At 38.6% G+C, this 13,298-nt stretch overlaps 1 protein-coding gene across 1 annotated transcript; it reads right to left on the reverse strand.

Annotated features, from left to right (window-relative positions):
* Window positions 1-569: 569 nt before the first annotated feature.
* LOC139727494 (bombesin receptor subtype-3-like) lies at window positions 570-1,610 on the reverse strand. Its single transcript, XM_071638471.1, has one exon. The coding sequence runs from the start codon at window positions 1,608-1,610 to the stop codon at window positions 570-572; it is 1,041 nt and encodes a 346-aa protein (XP_071494572.1).
* Window positions 1,611-13,298: the final 11,688 nt, after the last annotated feature.

Genomic DNA, 13,298 nt, shown 5'->3' on the forward strand with positions numbered 1-13,298 from the left:
ACGAATGATATTGGAAAAACATAACCACTCACGCACAAGATTTTTTTTTTTTGTTAACAATTGGTATCTATAAGGGAAAGCGTCATTACCTATATCTCAAAGACATTCCTCGTGTTTGTTTCAGCATCATTTCTATTACATCAGTCTGAGAATACGATATACATCAGATCAAAAGGAGGTGGCACGTAGCGACTATACTTATGATCAGAATGCCACCAACCCTCTGAATGCCATATGAATTACCCTGTCCATTCTTATGTGTGTGAAATCTGTGCACATTTCACGCATTGACACGAAAAGGCCAAACGTGACCGATATGACCGGAGAAACTCGACCAAAATCTTCCTAGTCTGCCTGCAACACTTTATTATTACTGTGTTAAGTTTATCCAATCGTAGCACGAGACCTGTATCCAGCATATTTCCATCTAAGAAAATAGGACCACACACTTGCGGATTGTTTGTATTATTTCTCTTTTCTGCTATCTTGCATTTGCTTGTCTCTCGTGATAAGTTCGGTATCTTTCTCCAGTAGAGAGGGCTTTGAGAGGATGAATTGTCTGTACGGATTTACATCGGGAGAAACTCGGTGAATTTCGTGCGCGTGGACGACCCTTTAGATGTACTCGTAATCGTAAGGCGGCGCTTAGTACGCCTTTTTCTATCGCAAATCCAGCAGAAGTAGCATCGGAAGTGCTTCCGGTATGTAGAGCTCATGAAGCATAGGATGTAAGGGTTGATGCACGGGTTGAGATATTTCAGCAGGTCGGACGAAATCTTGGCGACAAAAATGCCCGGGACAGAGTGGGCGTTTGGATGGAACTGAAGAAACAGGCTGACGCAGATGTGAGGAGACCAGCAGACCGCGAAGAGTACGACGATCGCCAGCACGACCACGGCCAGCCGTTTTCTGGATCGCAGCTGCGGACGGTTCTCATTGGCGTCACCCGGTATGGCCCACGCGCTTTGAAGGAGACGCCACGCAACCAGGGAGTAATAGATGCTGATCAGCAGGAGTGGAAACACGAACATCACGATGCAGAAAATCAGAGTGTAGGCCCGAGCGTATTCTCCTTTATCAAGGAAGCAGTATACCACCTCTGGGTGCATCGTGAGTTGCTGGTGGGACCAAACAAACGGAGGGATGCCCAACGCCAAAGCAATCACCCAGAGTGATCCCACCAAGGTGGACAGCTTACAAGTGTTTCTGGCGCCGGAGTAGCGAGTGGGACGTACGATGGCGTGGTAGCGGTCAGCGCTCAGGGCCACTAGGGCATACACGGACACCAGGCCACAAGAGATGGCCAGGTGATTGACCACCTTGCACCAGATGTTGCCGAAAGGCCAGGTCAACGTGAAGCGGTAGATGACCTTGTAAGGCACCGACAGTAGCAGCACCATCAGATCCGCGAAGGCCAGCGACGCCACCATGGCGTTGGGCGTCGTCCGCATGCTGGGGTCTCTGATGACGATGACCACTACGAGGAGGTTTCCGATGGCACCGACGGCGATGACGATCATGAGTAAGGAGATGACGATGGAGTATGATACGGGCACCGAAAAGTCAAACTCAGATACACTGTTAGTTGTATTTGCCGCAAGGATTTCCATGGTCGTCGCGCTATGGAATGTGTAGGGTAACTCGGTAGAAGCCATAACCTACGGACGGAAAATAAAAGAGAAAGAGCAGACTGAGATAAGACACTCTTTAATATTGAAAATATGTAAGAGACTTAGAAATATTTGACAACGCCTCTTACTCTTGGCAACTGTTTCCCTGTCAAGTTTGTAGCATATCACTGTCAACTAGAAGTTAGGTACTTCACTGTGGTTTTCGGCGTAATAACAGTCAAAAACTAATCTTATTTTACCTGAAAAAAAGGTTTTATAATGGTCATTGCAAAGTCTTTGATTTCAAGGCGCCTCTTATCTCAAAATCCATGAGCGATGGCACATACGGGCTTCAAAAAAATCTTAAAATTTAGACTTCATAAAAAAGAGAAGCTCGAGGGATATATACGCGGCGACAGTCATTTCATATCTGTTTCAAGTCTTCCACATTACACAGGACAATGGATATCATACTGTATCTTCAGGGCAGAGCTAGAAATCAAAACGTATCACATCCTCAGCGACCAGTATCGAAAGCAAACAGATCGTGCCTCTGTATGGTCTATGTTACTCGAGTCATCTCTGGGGTAACATAAACATGAACGTAACATTAACATGATTACGCCAAGATACATGTCGACTGAATTTCATGTTCACGCTTCTTGGAAGGATAACAAAGCTTTGAACCAGTAGGAGAAATCAATAATTGAAATCAACCACATTGGTTTCTTCGAAGATTACATTACCGATACCAACATACTCTCGACTGATTTAACGAAGTGCATTCTGTAACTTTATCTATCATGCTGAAGTCCATTCTGTTAGTGTATACACGCGATTTTCACATGTCTGTTACTATTGATCGATATGTAAATGAATGTTGGAAATGTAATTTGCTGAAAAATTAATAAATGAAATGAAATGAAACGTAACAGAAAGGATAAAGAAATGGCAACCGTGTTGTTTGGGCCCTTGAAGAATTGCAGTCTATGTTATTATATCTAAAGGGAGCCTGCGGGAATGAAGTTGCGATGGACGGATGTTGAACACTGAACGAAAGAAATATTTTGCACGAAAGACGTCAAAAAGCTTGACAAAGTTGTGATGATCAAACCTACTCCCCCATCGACATCCCGAATGCAATAATCGCTCACATTTTTTTATTTTATCGAGATAATGTTTACTGTAACTTATCGCCGCCTCTCTGCAGCTAAATCAGGTATCACCAGTCATTGCGAATATTCAAAGGCATCTCTAAGTGTACATTTTCTGAGGTCAGTCGAAGTTTAAAACCTTCAAGAATGATCGATAAGTTCGGAAGCACAAAAACGCCGCATCAGTCACTGATGGTGCGTTCCCACTGCCACAACGATTGGCGCAACGATTGAAATCGTGGTCTCACTCGCAGAGCAATCGCGAGAATCACGATATATCGCATCCAGAGTGACCAATATCTACAGTAAACAAATGGTGTCTCTACATGTTATTATGGACCATAACATGTTCCTTGAGGCAACTTTGAGGTAGTCCGTAACATAAACACATTACGTCAAAACACTTGTTAACTTTCTTGGGAGGGTAACAAAGCTTTGAATCGTCAGGAGAAATGAATAGCAAGACTCCACATTGGTTTCTTTGAAGGTGACATTACCAACATACTCCCCACTGATTTCAGTGCATTCTGTAATTTTATCTACCATGTTGAAGTGCATTCTGTTAGTGTATACACGCGATTTTCACATGTTTGTTACTTCTGATTGATATGTATATGTATGTTGGGAATGTAATTTGCTGGAAATTCAGTAAACGAAATGAAAGGAAACGCCTCATGTATTGATTGAGAAATGGTAACGGTGCTGCTTGGGCCCTTGAAGAATTGTAGTCTTTGATATCATACCTCATGGGAGCCTGCAGAAATGAAGTTGCGATGGACGGATGTTGAACACTGAAGAAAAGAAATGTTTTGCACGGAAGACGTCAGAAGTCTTGACAAAGTTGTGACGATCAAACCTACTCCCCCATGAACATTTCAGAATGCAGTAATCACTCACATTATTTTTTCTGCCTTCAAGCAGCTGAACTCTTTATGAGACTGAATAATGTTTAAAACTGAGCTCTCACTGCAATATGGTAGACATGCCCAATAAGTTTATAGACATTTTATACTATCATAGTAAACACCCTCACTCACACGGAGCACGATAGGATATGAATTCCTTCTTCCTAAAACCATATCGAGAAGGAATGACTGTTACTCTGTCTTCTTAGTGGGCTTCCAGACATTTTTCCTGACTTTGTTCCCAACTTTGTTCCCCTTTTTGCATCAGTTCATTTTCTATTGACATTCTACAAGCATTGTCTTTTTACTGGGTCCCTCCATTTTTCGATATTTTGAGTAATGTTATATCGGTTTATATCGCTTCGGTCAATCAATTTCCATTACAACATATTTGTTACCCCTAGGTTCCACAATTATGTTTTCTCAATTTACTTTGTTTTGATTATGCAACCTTATTCTCTGTTACCAAAGAAAGTGAAATGTATATGTTCTTTTCGAAAAATGAAATAAAGTTTGAATTGAATTGAAAAATTGAATTGAATGATAAAACAGCAATAAGAACAACTAAATATGGATAAAAAGAGCCGAAGTGAGTTAATGTTCTTGTTTTTTTCCGTCTTGTTTTTTTTTTTTTGGGGGGGGGGGGGGGGCAGGTGTTGGACGCAGGTCTTTTTATAGCAAACAGCCGAAAAATGGTTGAGGGGAGCCATGCCAATTGCCCAATCTCGTTTAGTTCCTGTTGTCACGCATAATCTGACGTCAAATACGGCAGTCCCGCGGGGAGTACCCACTCACAGCTGTCGCCACCAGGACGCGATAAAAAGCGCGGGAAAGTCTCTTCACGGCGGCGCGGCATGTCTCCATCGACAAAGAAAAAAAAAAGATAGTAAATAGCACAAATCTTCTTATTACTCCCGCCTTCTGCTACCTTGTCTGCTAGCATTTGAAACAATCCCCTCTTCTAAGACAGCATGACTTATCGGTAGTAGTAACATGCGCTGAGGAATCTTCGTCTTCCGTTGGCATGGTTCATAACAACCAATAACGTACAATACATGTGATTTTTCTCTTGATTATAGCGAGGATCTGCAACGTGCTGAAAGCAAAACGCGTAATCCATTCACACGGAATCGCGCACTCAAAAACAAAAGCAAATACATGCACCAGCAAATGACTAACGACGAATTGATGGGCTTAGAGAAAATCACACCCGACAGTAAGCCTAATGTTGTCTGCATGTGATAATTACAGACGAGTTGGTGCTTTGTCTTTGTCATGGTCCCGAAAGAACCGAAGAAAAATTACAGTGCATTTCGAAGACAAAATCCGAGATAAAAATCTCGAAATGTCATCGTATAATCAATTTTGTATAGTTGTTGCCCCAGGAAACTCAGCTTATGTCATATCAAAGGTGTCTCCTGTCAGAATACTAATGCGCGCAGTTATTTTTTAACTTCCGCACGTTTTGACGAGAACATCTTGAATTACATCCGCATACTAAAATACACACAGCCAAGAAAGGCATTTGGTGAGATTGCGCCGTACAGCCGCCACAAAAGTGCAGCGAACTCCTTTGAGCTAGCCCGACTCAAGCTCCCCAAGGTGATGCTAAAAAATAACTAACGAAAAAATACTTGTGAAAATGTTGTACTAAGCCTGCACATTCGCACACCTGGGCCCCGTTTTGTATAATCGATTTTAAATTTCCTTAACACACAGGCTGCCATAGACTTACCATAGAAATCATCTATATAATCAATTATAACTCTTCATTAAACAGGACCCTGATTTCTTTTCAGCGTATATATTATATACATAATTATGTACATATATGTGTATGTGTATGTGTGTGCGTGTGTGTGTACACAGTCATACATGTTCCAGAATTACAAACTTATTCTCATAAGGGAGATAGCCCAGCCTCAATCAAGGAGTAAGTATCTTTGCTGTCATCAGCATATCTCTAGTGATTTTATTCACACACTTCTATCCTCATCCTTTCTCCCGCTTATCTCCAAACCCACACGTATTACAGATCGTTCTGCCACCCTCATTGACAACTTTTTTTGTAATATTTTACCCCTCCCCGATTCTTTCATAATTCTTTCAGATATGACTGATCATTTTCCAATAATGACTTATTCTACTCTTAAAACATCATCTAATATTAAACCTCCGTCATTTCCTTTGTTTAGTCGTCGAGTTTCACCCGAAAAGGTAGCTAGTTTTGATGTGGCTCTCGAGAATGCTGACTGGTCAGGAGTGTTTGGTAGTGATGATATCAATATATCTTTTCATAGTTTTATGAAAATATTTAATCATCATTTAGATGATGTAATTCCAAAACAAAAAAATAGAACAGACTATAAAAAAAAAACACCCAGGTTACCTTGGATCTCAAAATCAATCCTTCGTTCAATTAACAGGAAAAATCGTTTGTATTATAAGTATAAGTTGAAAAAAACTGAGCGATCGAAAAATAGATATACATCATACAAAAATACTTTGACAATGATTTTACGTTCTGAAAAGAAAAGATATTACTTCAAGCAATTCTCGAGATATAGGTTTGATATGAAAAATACTTGGAAAATTCTGAAACAGGCCATGAATGTTCCGAGTAAACACTCTGACATTGACAAAATTAAAGTGAATGATGAATTGATTAATGATTCTCTTCATATTGCAAATATTTTTGATTCCTATTTTTCAAAAATAGGTGAAAATTATGCTCAAACTATTCCTGCAACAGAAACTCATTTTACTGAATTTTTAGGTCAGTGCAACTCTGATTCCATATTTTTTACACCAACTAATAGGTTTGAAATTATTGATATAGTTTTCTGTTTTGAGAACAAACGACGTTGTGGTTATGATGAGATAGATAATTTCATACTTAAGGGTGTTATTTCCTCGATTGCTGATCCACTTGTTCATATATTTAATTTGCCAATCCTCAACGGTGTGTTTCCGGATAAAATGAAATTGGCTAAAGTAATACCAATATTTAAGAAAGGTGATAAACTTGAAGTCAGTAATTATCGCCCAATTTCATTATTGTCTTCACTGTCCAAGGTTTTAGAAAAACTTATTTATAAGAGAATGAGCAATTTCTTGAAGATACATGAAGTTTTTACGATCAGTTTGGCTTTCGTGAGAAACATAGTACTTCGCATGCTCTTTTATATTTCGTTGATAGAGTAGTTCATGCCATTGATAATCATTCTCATTTAGTTAGTATTTTCTTGGACTTCTCCAAGGCCTTCGACACCATCAATCATGACATTTTACTTTATAAATTATCGCATTATGGAGTACGTGGGAAGGCCTTGGAGTGGTTCAAGAGTTATTTATTCGATAGAAAACAATTTGTTACAATTAAAAACAATGAATCAGTTATCAGAGAAGTCAAATGTGGCGTCCTACAGGGAAGTCTTTTAGGGCCGTTATTGTTCATTATCTATATCAATGATGTTTGTCGTGTATCTGAGGATCTCTCTTTTATTCATTTTGCAGATGATACAAACGTATTTTTTGCCCATAATGATATTGATTTTCTTGTTCACATAATTAACATTGAATTGAATAAAGTGACAAATTGGGTCAGAGCTAATAAGTTATCACTTAATGCTAAAAAAACGAAATATATGATTTTCAGCAATACTGTTGATAGTTTAAACACAAATATAGTTTTAGATGATTCTCATCTACAAAGAGTATCAAATATTAAATTCTTGAGGGTCATTGTAGATGATAAACTTTCATGGAAATCACATGTTGATAATATTTGTAATATAATATCGCGTAATACAGGTGTTATTAATAGATTGAAATTTCATATTCCACAAAAACCATTACTTATGTTATATTCGTCGTTAATATTGCCTCATTTGAATTATGGAGTTTTAGTATGGGGCAACACGCATCAGAATTTACTTGAAAGAGTGTCCCTCTTGCAAAAGAAAGCCCTCCGCATTATCTGCCATTCCCCTGTACGTTCTCATACAAACACGTTGTTTACCTCTAATAAGCTCCCAAAAATTAAAGAGTTATTTTTGTATAATTTAGGCCAATTTATGTACAAGTATTGTAACAATTTGCTTCCATCTATTTTTAATTCCATGTTCCTAAAAAACCAATCATTTCATGAATACCCCACTAGGCGTTCCAATGAATTTCATTTACCCCACGATTCTTGATAAAAATACACTTATCTATATCGGCCCAAATTATTGGAATTCTCTGAATCATGATATAAAAAACGCCCCATCCATACATTCTTTCAAGAGGAGACTGAAGTCCTTTCTATTGCAGTCGTATGATTTTGCAGGACACAACTAGCCATTTGGCCTTCTTTCTCACATACAGACTTACTTTTTCCTTTTTCAAGAATAAATTGTAATCTTTTGGATGTCTGCTGCTATCTACAACTTTCGCCAAAAGGGTGAAAGACATGAATGTCTGTCTTATTCCTGTTCTCACGTCCCTTCATTTCCTTGCTTTTCTCCTTTCAGACGCTACAATCACTTTTTCCCCCTCCACAACCTGTTTCTGTTGTGCATTTTCGTTTGCTATTTTGTCTTCTATTTGTTCATCGTTTCCATTCCGTTTTGTCCCGTACAGCCTTTTCTTCAGTAGTTGTTTTGCTGTTTAGTCTTGTTTCATGTTTGTTCGCGTCTGTTAGTCTTGTCCATCCCGTTTTGTCCCGTACAGCCTTTTCTCCAGCAGTTGTTTTGTTGTCTAGTCTTGTCCTATGTTGTTCACGTCTATGATAGTAAGTATATTCATCTGTGAATCTAGTTCTCAGTGGGCTTCCAGACTTCTTCCTCTTTTTTTCCTCTCCTTTTGTATTTATGATGCTTCAATTAATCTTTCCATTGATGTTATTTTTCCAGAGGGGCCCACATTCTACAAGCTCTGTCTTTTTAGTGGGTCTCTCCATTTTCGCACTTTAAGCAAAGTTATACATGTACCTTATTTCGATCACTTCTGTTTTTTTTTACTACAATGTATAATTACTATAAGGTCCTCCTCAACTGTTTCACACTCTTTTCGATACATAATGTCCTGTTTACCTTATTCTCTGTTGTCAAAAGAAGTGTAACTTATATGTTTTATCGAAAAATGAAATAAACTTTGAATTGAAAATTGAATTGAATTGTCTTCAAAACGACTCTTCGCCTGAAAACGGCAGAAAGTCAGGGGGCTATTCAAACCAGTCGCGCCCCCAGCCTACGGTATGAAGTTCCTAAACATTTATTTTGTGTGCGTGCGTGTGTGTGTGTGTGTGTGTGTGTGTTTGTGTGCATCAAAATCGCATTTTAGGACCCTTAAAGATTATTTCAAAAGTGATAACACAATATTGTCAGTATTCCTTGCAAATATGACAGTCTGCATGAAAAAAAAAAACTTTTTTATATGCGATGTCTTCATATGCCACCACTTTCCGTTAGTAATTCCGTTAGTAAATCTTAACCTGAATAGATTAGCAATGTTCATAGATTACATGATCACGTAGTTTTTAGAAAAAAGTTTCACAATAACGAGAGCGAAATACTAGTATGTAGTATAGTTGCGTAGACACATAGTCCTTTTTACAGGGGTGGGAAAGGGCTTTGACGTCATAATAAGACTCATTGACAGATGTACTTTAAAGATTTCTTGAAAAAATGAATATTCATAGTGCTGTTAAATGCTATTTGTACGTAGTTCTGCATACATTTTGTGTGTACATTGATAAGTGCGGTTTTTAACCTATGAGAACGGAGTGAGCACGCGCTGACATTTTGCACTGTCACTTTTTGCCCCGGAACACTTAAAATGTCCGATGTATATATGACCTTTGGTGTACACTATCTATACCAACTTCATTATCTCTGTATGAGGCAGAAGACAGTAAATGCGTTCAAATAAATAATTCCAACTTAAAATTAGATATTGTTAAGATAAGATAAGATAAGATAAGATAAGATAAGATAAGATAAGATAAGATAAGATAAGATAAGATAAGATAAGATAAGATAAGATATTTAGTCATTTATCAACTATGCGAACGAAGTATTTAAAAAAGAGGGCATGTCTAACTCAGAAAAGGGGGGCACTTTCCTGTATGCTGCATGAATGTGTGTGTTTTTTTTTTTTTTTTTTTTTGGGGGGGGGGGAGGGGGGGATACCTCCCCCTACACCAATTTGAGAAAAATGACATCTATCAAATGCACGTTCCTTCCTCCGACAGCTCCCCCAGACAAATATTAATGATATTGCAGGGGCTTCTTATAAGATCATGGCTTGAACTTTGCTGCAACGTTAGAAAAAATGCGCTAAGAATAAAAGTGGTCATCAGTCATGTCAGTCATGGGAGAGTAGAAGTGTAATTACAGGTGCAGTTATTTGCGACCGATAGTTGGTTGGTGGTTGGTAGAGGCAAATTCGTCTGCAAAGTGGTACCCCTTGCATGATAAATAAATTCAATTTATTTTAATTAAATTCAAATCAATTCAATTCAATTCAATTCAATTCAATTCAATTCAATTCAATTCAATTCTATTCTATTCATTTCAATTCAATGTAATTCAATGTGATTCAATGTCATTCAATTTAGATACATTTATTACAGTCAGATCAATCACAAGATAGAGGGGGACATTAACATGGAACATGATAGTTATACAGTGATCTGATAAGGGGGCATGTCCCTAGAAGTTACACAAGTTACACAGGTGATTTGTGTTAAGATACCCTGATATAACAGTGTGAATTACATTGATACCAGACTGACATAAGGGACCTACATACATACACACACACACACACACACACACACACACACACGCACACACACATAAAAAAAAGAATTGAAAAAGAAGAAACAAATAAAGGAAGATACATGTTTACAGACTTCCCAAGAAATACTGTAATGTACATGTATGTGTGTGTATCTGGTTACAGCTCGTTATTCCGAAGTTTCGTTATTCCGAAGGCTCTTTAGTCCGAAGATTCGCTATTCCGAAGGTTCATAGTTCCGAATTTCATTTTCGGATTAACAAATCTTCGGAATAACGAACCTTCGGAATAACACCACAAATGTTCGGGTTAACGAACCCTTTTTCATTTTCAGATTAACGAGCCTCTAGGTATAGGGAATTTGTGTGTTTCGGATTAACGACACTTCGGAATAACGAACCTTCGGAATAGCGAACCTTCGGAATAACGAACAGCACCCTGTTTGGTTATCTACCCTGGATCAACTTTACAATTCTACAAAATTTTACTATTTACAGTGCATTGATAACAGGTATTTCTTAAATCTGCTTTTAAATACATTCATAGATGGGACACTCGTAACATGTAGAGGTAATGAGTTTTGCAGTTTGGATAAACACGAATATTATACTGGTAGGCCTATGACGTTGTTCTATGCCTTGCAAGATGCAGACAATCAGATGATCGTATACTGTAATTCTGAAAGCTATTGGGCGGTGTCTCTAAAACAGAATGGGAGGGTTTTGTTAATAGTTTTGCACACAAAAACGCCTTGTAGAGAAAGCTGCATGTCAGAATTGTCATTAGTCTCATTTTATGATAGCTTTTTTCAGCATTATTTCTTGAGGTTGCACAAATTATTCTTCAAGCAATTGCATTCTGAAGGTAAATTGTTTTATTTTAAAGTACAACTGACATGTGTTTTGCCCATATCAAATCAAAGCAAATTCGAGAAATAAGGGAGAGGGAGGGTACAATTAAACATTCGCACGACATTGTTAAACAAAACGTGCAACAAGATGAGCCTTCCAGGAGAATTACTTTAGGGGAGCACTTTGGTATTCATTAGATTGTTAGAGAACTCTGTACGATTCATTAGATTGTTAGAGAACTCTCTTGGTGACGAAATGGCACAATCTATTGTGAAACACCCCCCCCCCCAAAAAAAAAAATAGAGAATAAAAGTTCCGAAAGAGTCGTATGTGACCATAAAAACTTTGTTCGTTCCATGCCAAAAGATACCAGGAGAAGAACTTTCGAACCAAACTCCGAAGAAAAAAAAATCCAAAAAAGAAAAGAAAAAAGAGACAATCCAGTATGACTAAAACACCCAAATCTATCTGATCTCTCCTCCATTTCAAATTCAAAGAAATCTACTCAATAGTCAATCAAAGTAAAGTCTTTCTACCTCGTCTCTTCCTCTCTCCATCTCTCCCAGAGTTGAACTTGTTCTCGCTTTCCGCCGATCTCTTTAGGAACCCAATTCTTTCCTGTAGAGCCACTTGTCGTTATACGCCCCTGCAATCCGTTACCAGGAACTGGGGTGAAATTCGCGCCATTCACGGCCACTTTTGGGGGCAATGAATCCCGTTATTTGTCCCAGATCAGCGGGATTAGTTTACCGGTTGATGGGCTACGTGACACCCCAGTGCAACCCCGATGCACGGCGGAAAATCTCAGTGTAAAACGAGCAGTTTGCACGACAGGGAAAGTCACACACACACACACACACACACACACACACACGCACAAGAGGATTGACGAGAGAATAAAACGTTCTTGAGCTCCGATAAAGTGAAGGTCAGTAACCCCCCTCAGGACGACCTCTTATAAGAAAGACAATTGGGATTGCTCGCAAATATACGTCGTTTATGGTAATTATTACGGGGTTAAACGTTTACCCGTCCCAACGGACCCTTCTCGAAAGCAACGTGAGCAGAGAAAATTTGCTGTGTATGAATTTTTAAAAGAGGTTTCGAGTTACATCTACTTGTACCGACACCTCGCCAACACACATACACACACACACACACACACACACACACACACACACACACACACACACACAGAGGATGACCTAGAAACTTGACTTTCGATCGAAAATAGATTCTACTGCACCTTTTTTTTTTGGACTTATTTCATACTTAATTTTAGACATTAAGATCCTGACTTTCCATCCAAAAGAAATCACCTTTTTCTTTGGACTTATTTCTTACTGAATTTTACAACATTAAGATCTTTGTAACAAAAATAAAGCAGCTTACATAGTTTTATTTTGTATTCCTACACGTATACATTGTCAAATAATCACTTCACCCGCTTCTTGACTTATATCTTGATGTTTTGACGCATTTCAAGCATGCGTAATCAAGTGGGAATAGTCTAAAATGCGAACTCTCCCATTTCAATCTCGGAAAATGGAGTACCGAAAACAATAGTCAAAACCTGCTTCATCTGTTGCTGAGGGCGTGCAAACACATTTGGTGTGAAGAGGTGCACCTTTCCACCGGAAAAATCCGGGCCAAAAACAACATCAAACAAAAAATTGCAGCTATTTCGCGGAGTACATGTCATATTGTTTGCACCGAAGAAACGCTAGTAGTGATGCCTTCCGACGCACACACAAGTGTTGCGAACGGGAAGTATTATCATGTTCACAATTAATGTTCCCCGGGCGATCTTCACAGTCACCTGTGAGTAATTGTTGTTTTGTCCTGTCTTTTTCTCTCTCTTTTTTTTCAGGAGCATGGTATATGGGAAGCTATAGGTTTGTTTGTTTTTTTTAATTTTTTACTAGCACCGCTTTAATCTGACCAGACCTTTTGAAATCACTGAAGAAGGTCATTAAAATCTGATTTGTCGTCGCT

This window comes from Diadema antillarum, unplaced genomic scaffold (genome assembly GCF_040938485.1).
Source record: "Diadema antillarum isolate AM-2024a unplaced genomic scaffold, OU_Dant_1.0 scf00000018, whole genome shotgun sequence".
Classification (NCBI taxonomy): Eukaryota; Metazoa; Echinodermata; class Echinoidea; order Diadematoida; family Diadematidae; genus Diadema; species Diadema antillarum.

Coding starts and splice junctions, on each gene's coding strand:
- LOC139727494 (XM_071638471.1), bottom strand. CDS start 1,610: ATGGAAATCCTTGCGGCAAATACAACTAACAGTGTATCTGAGTTTGAC.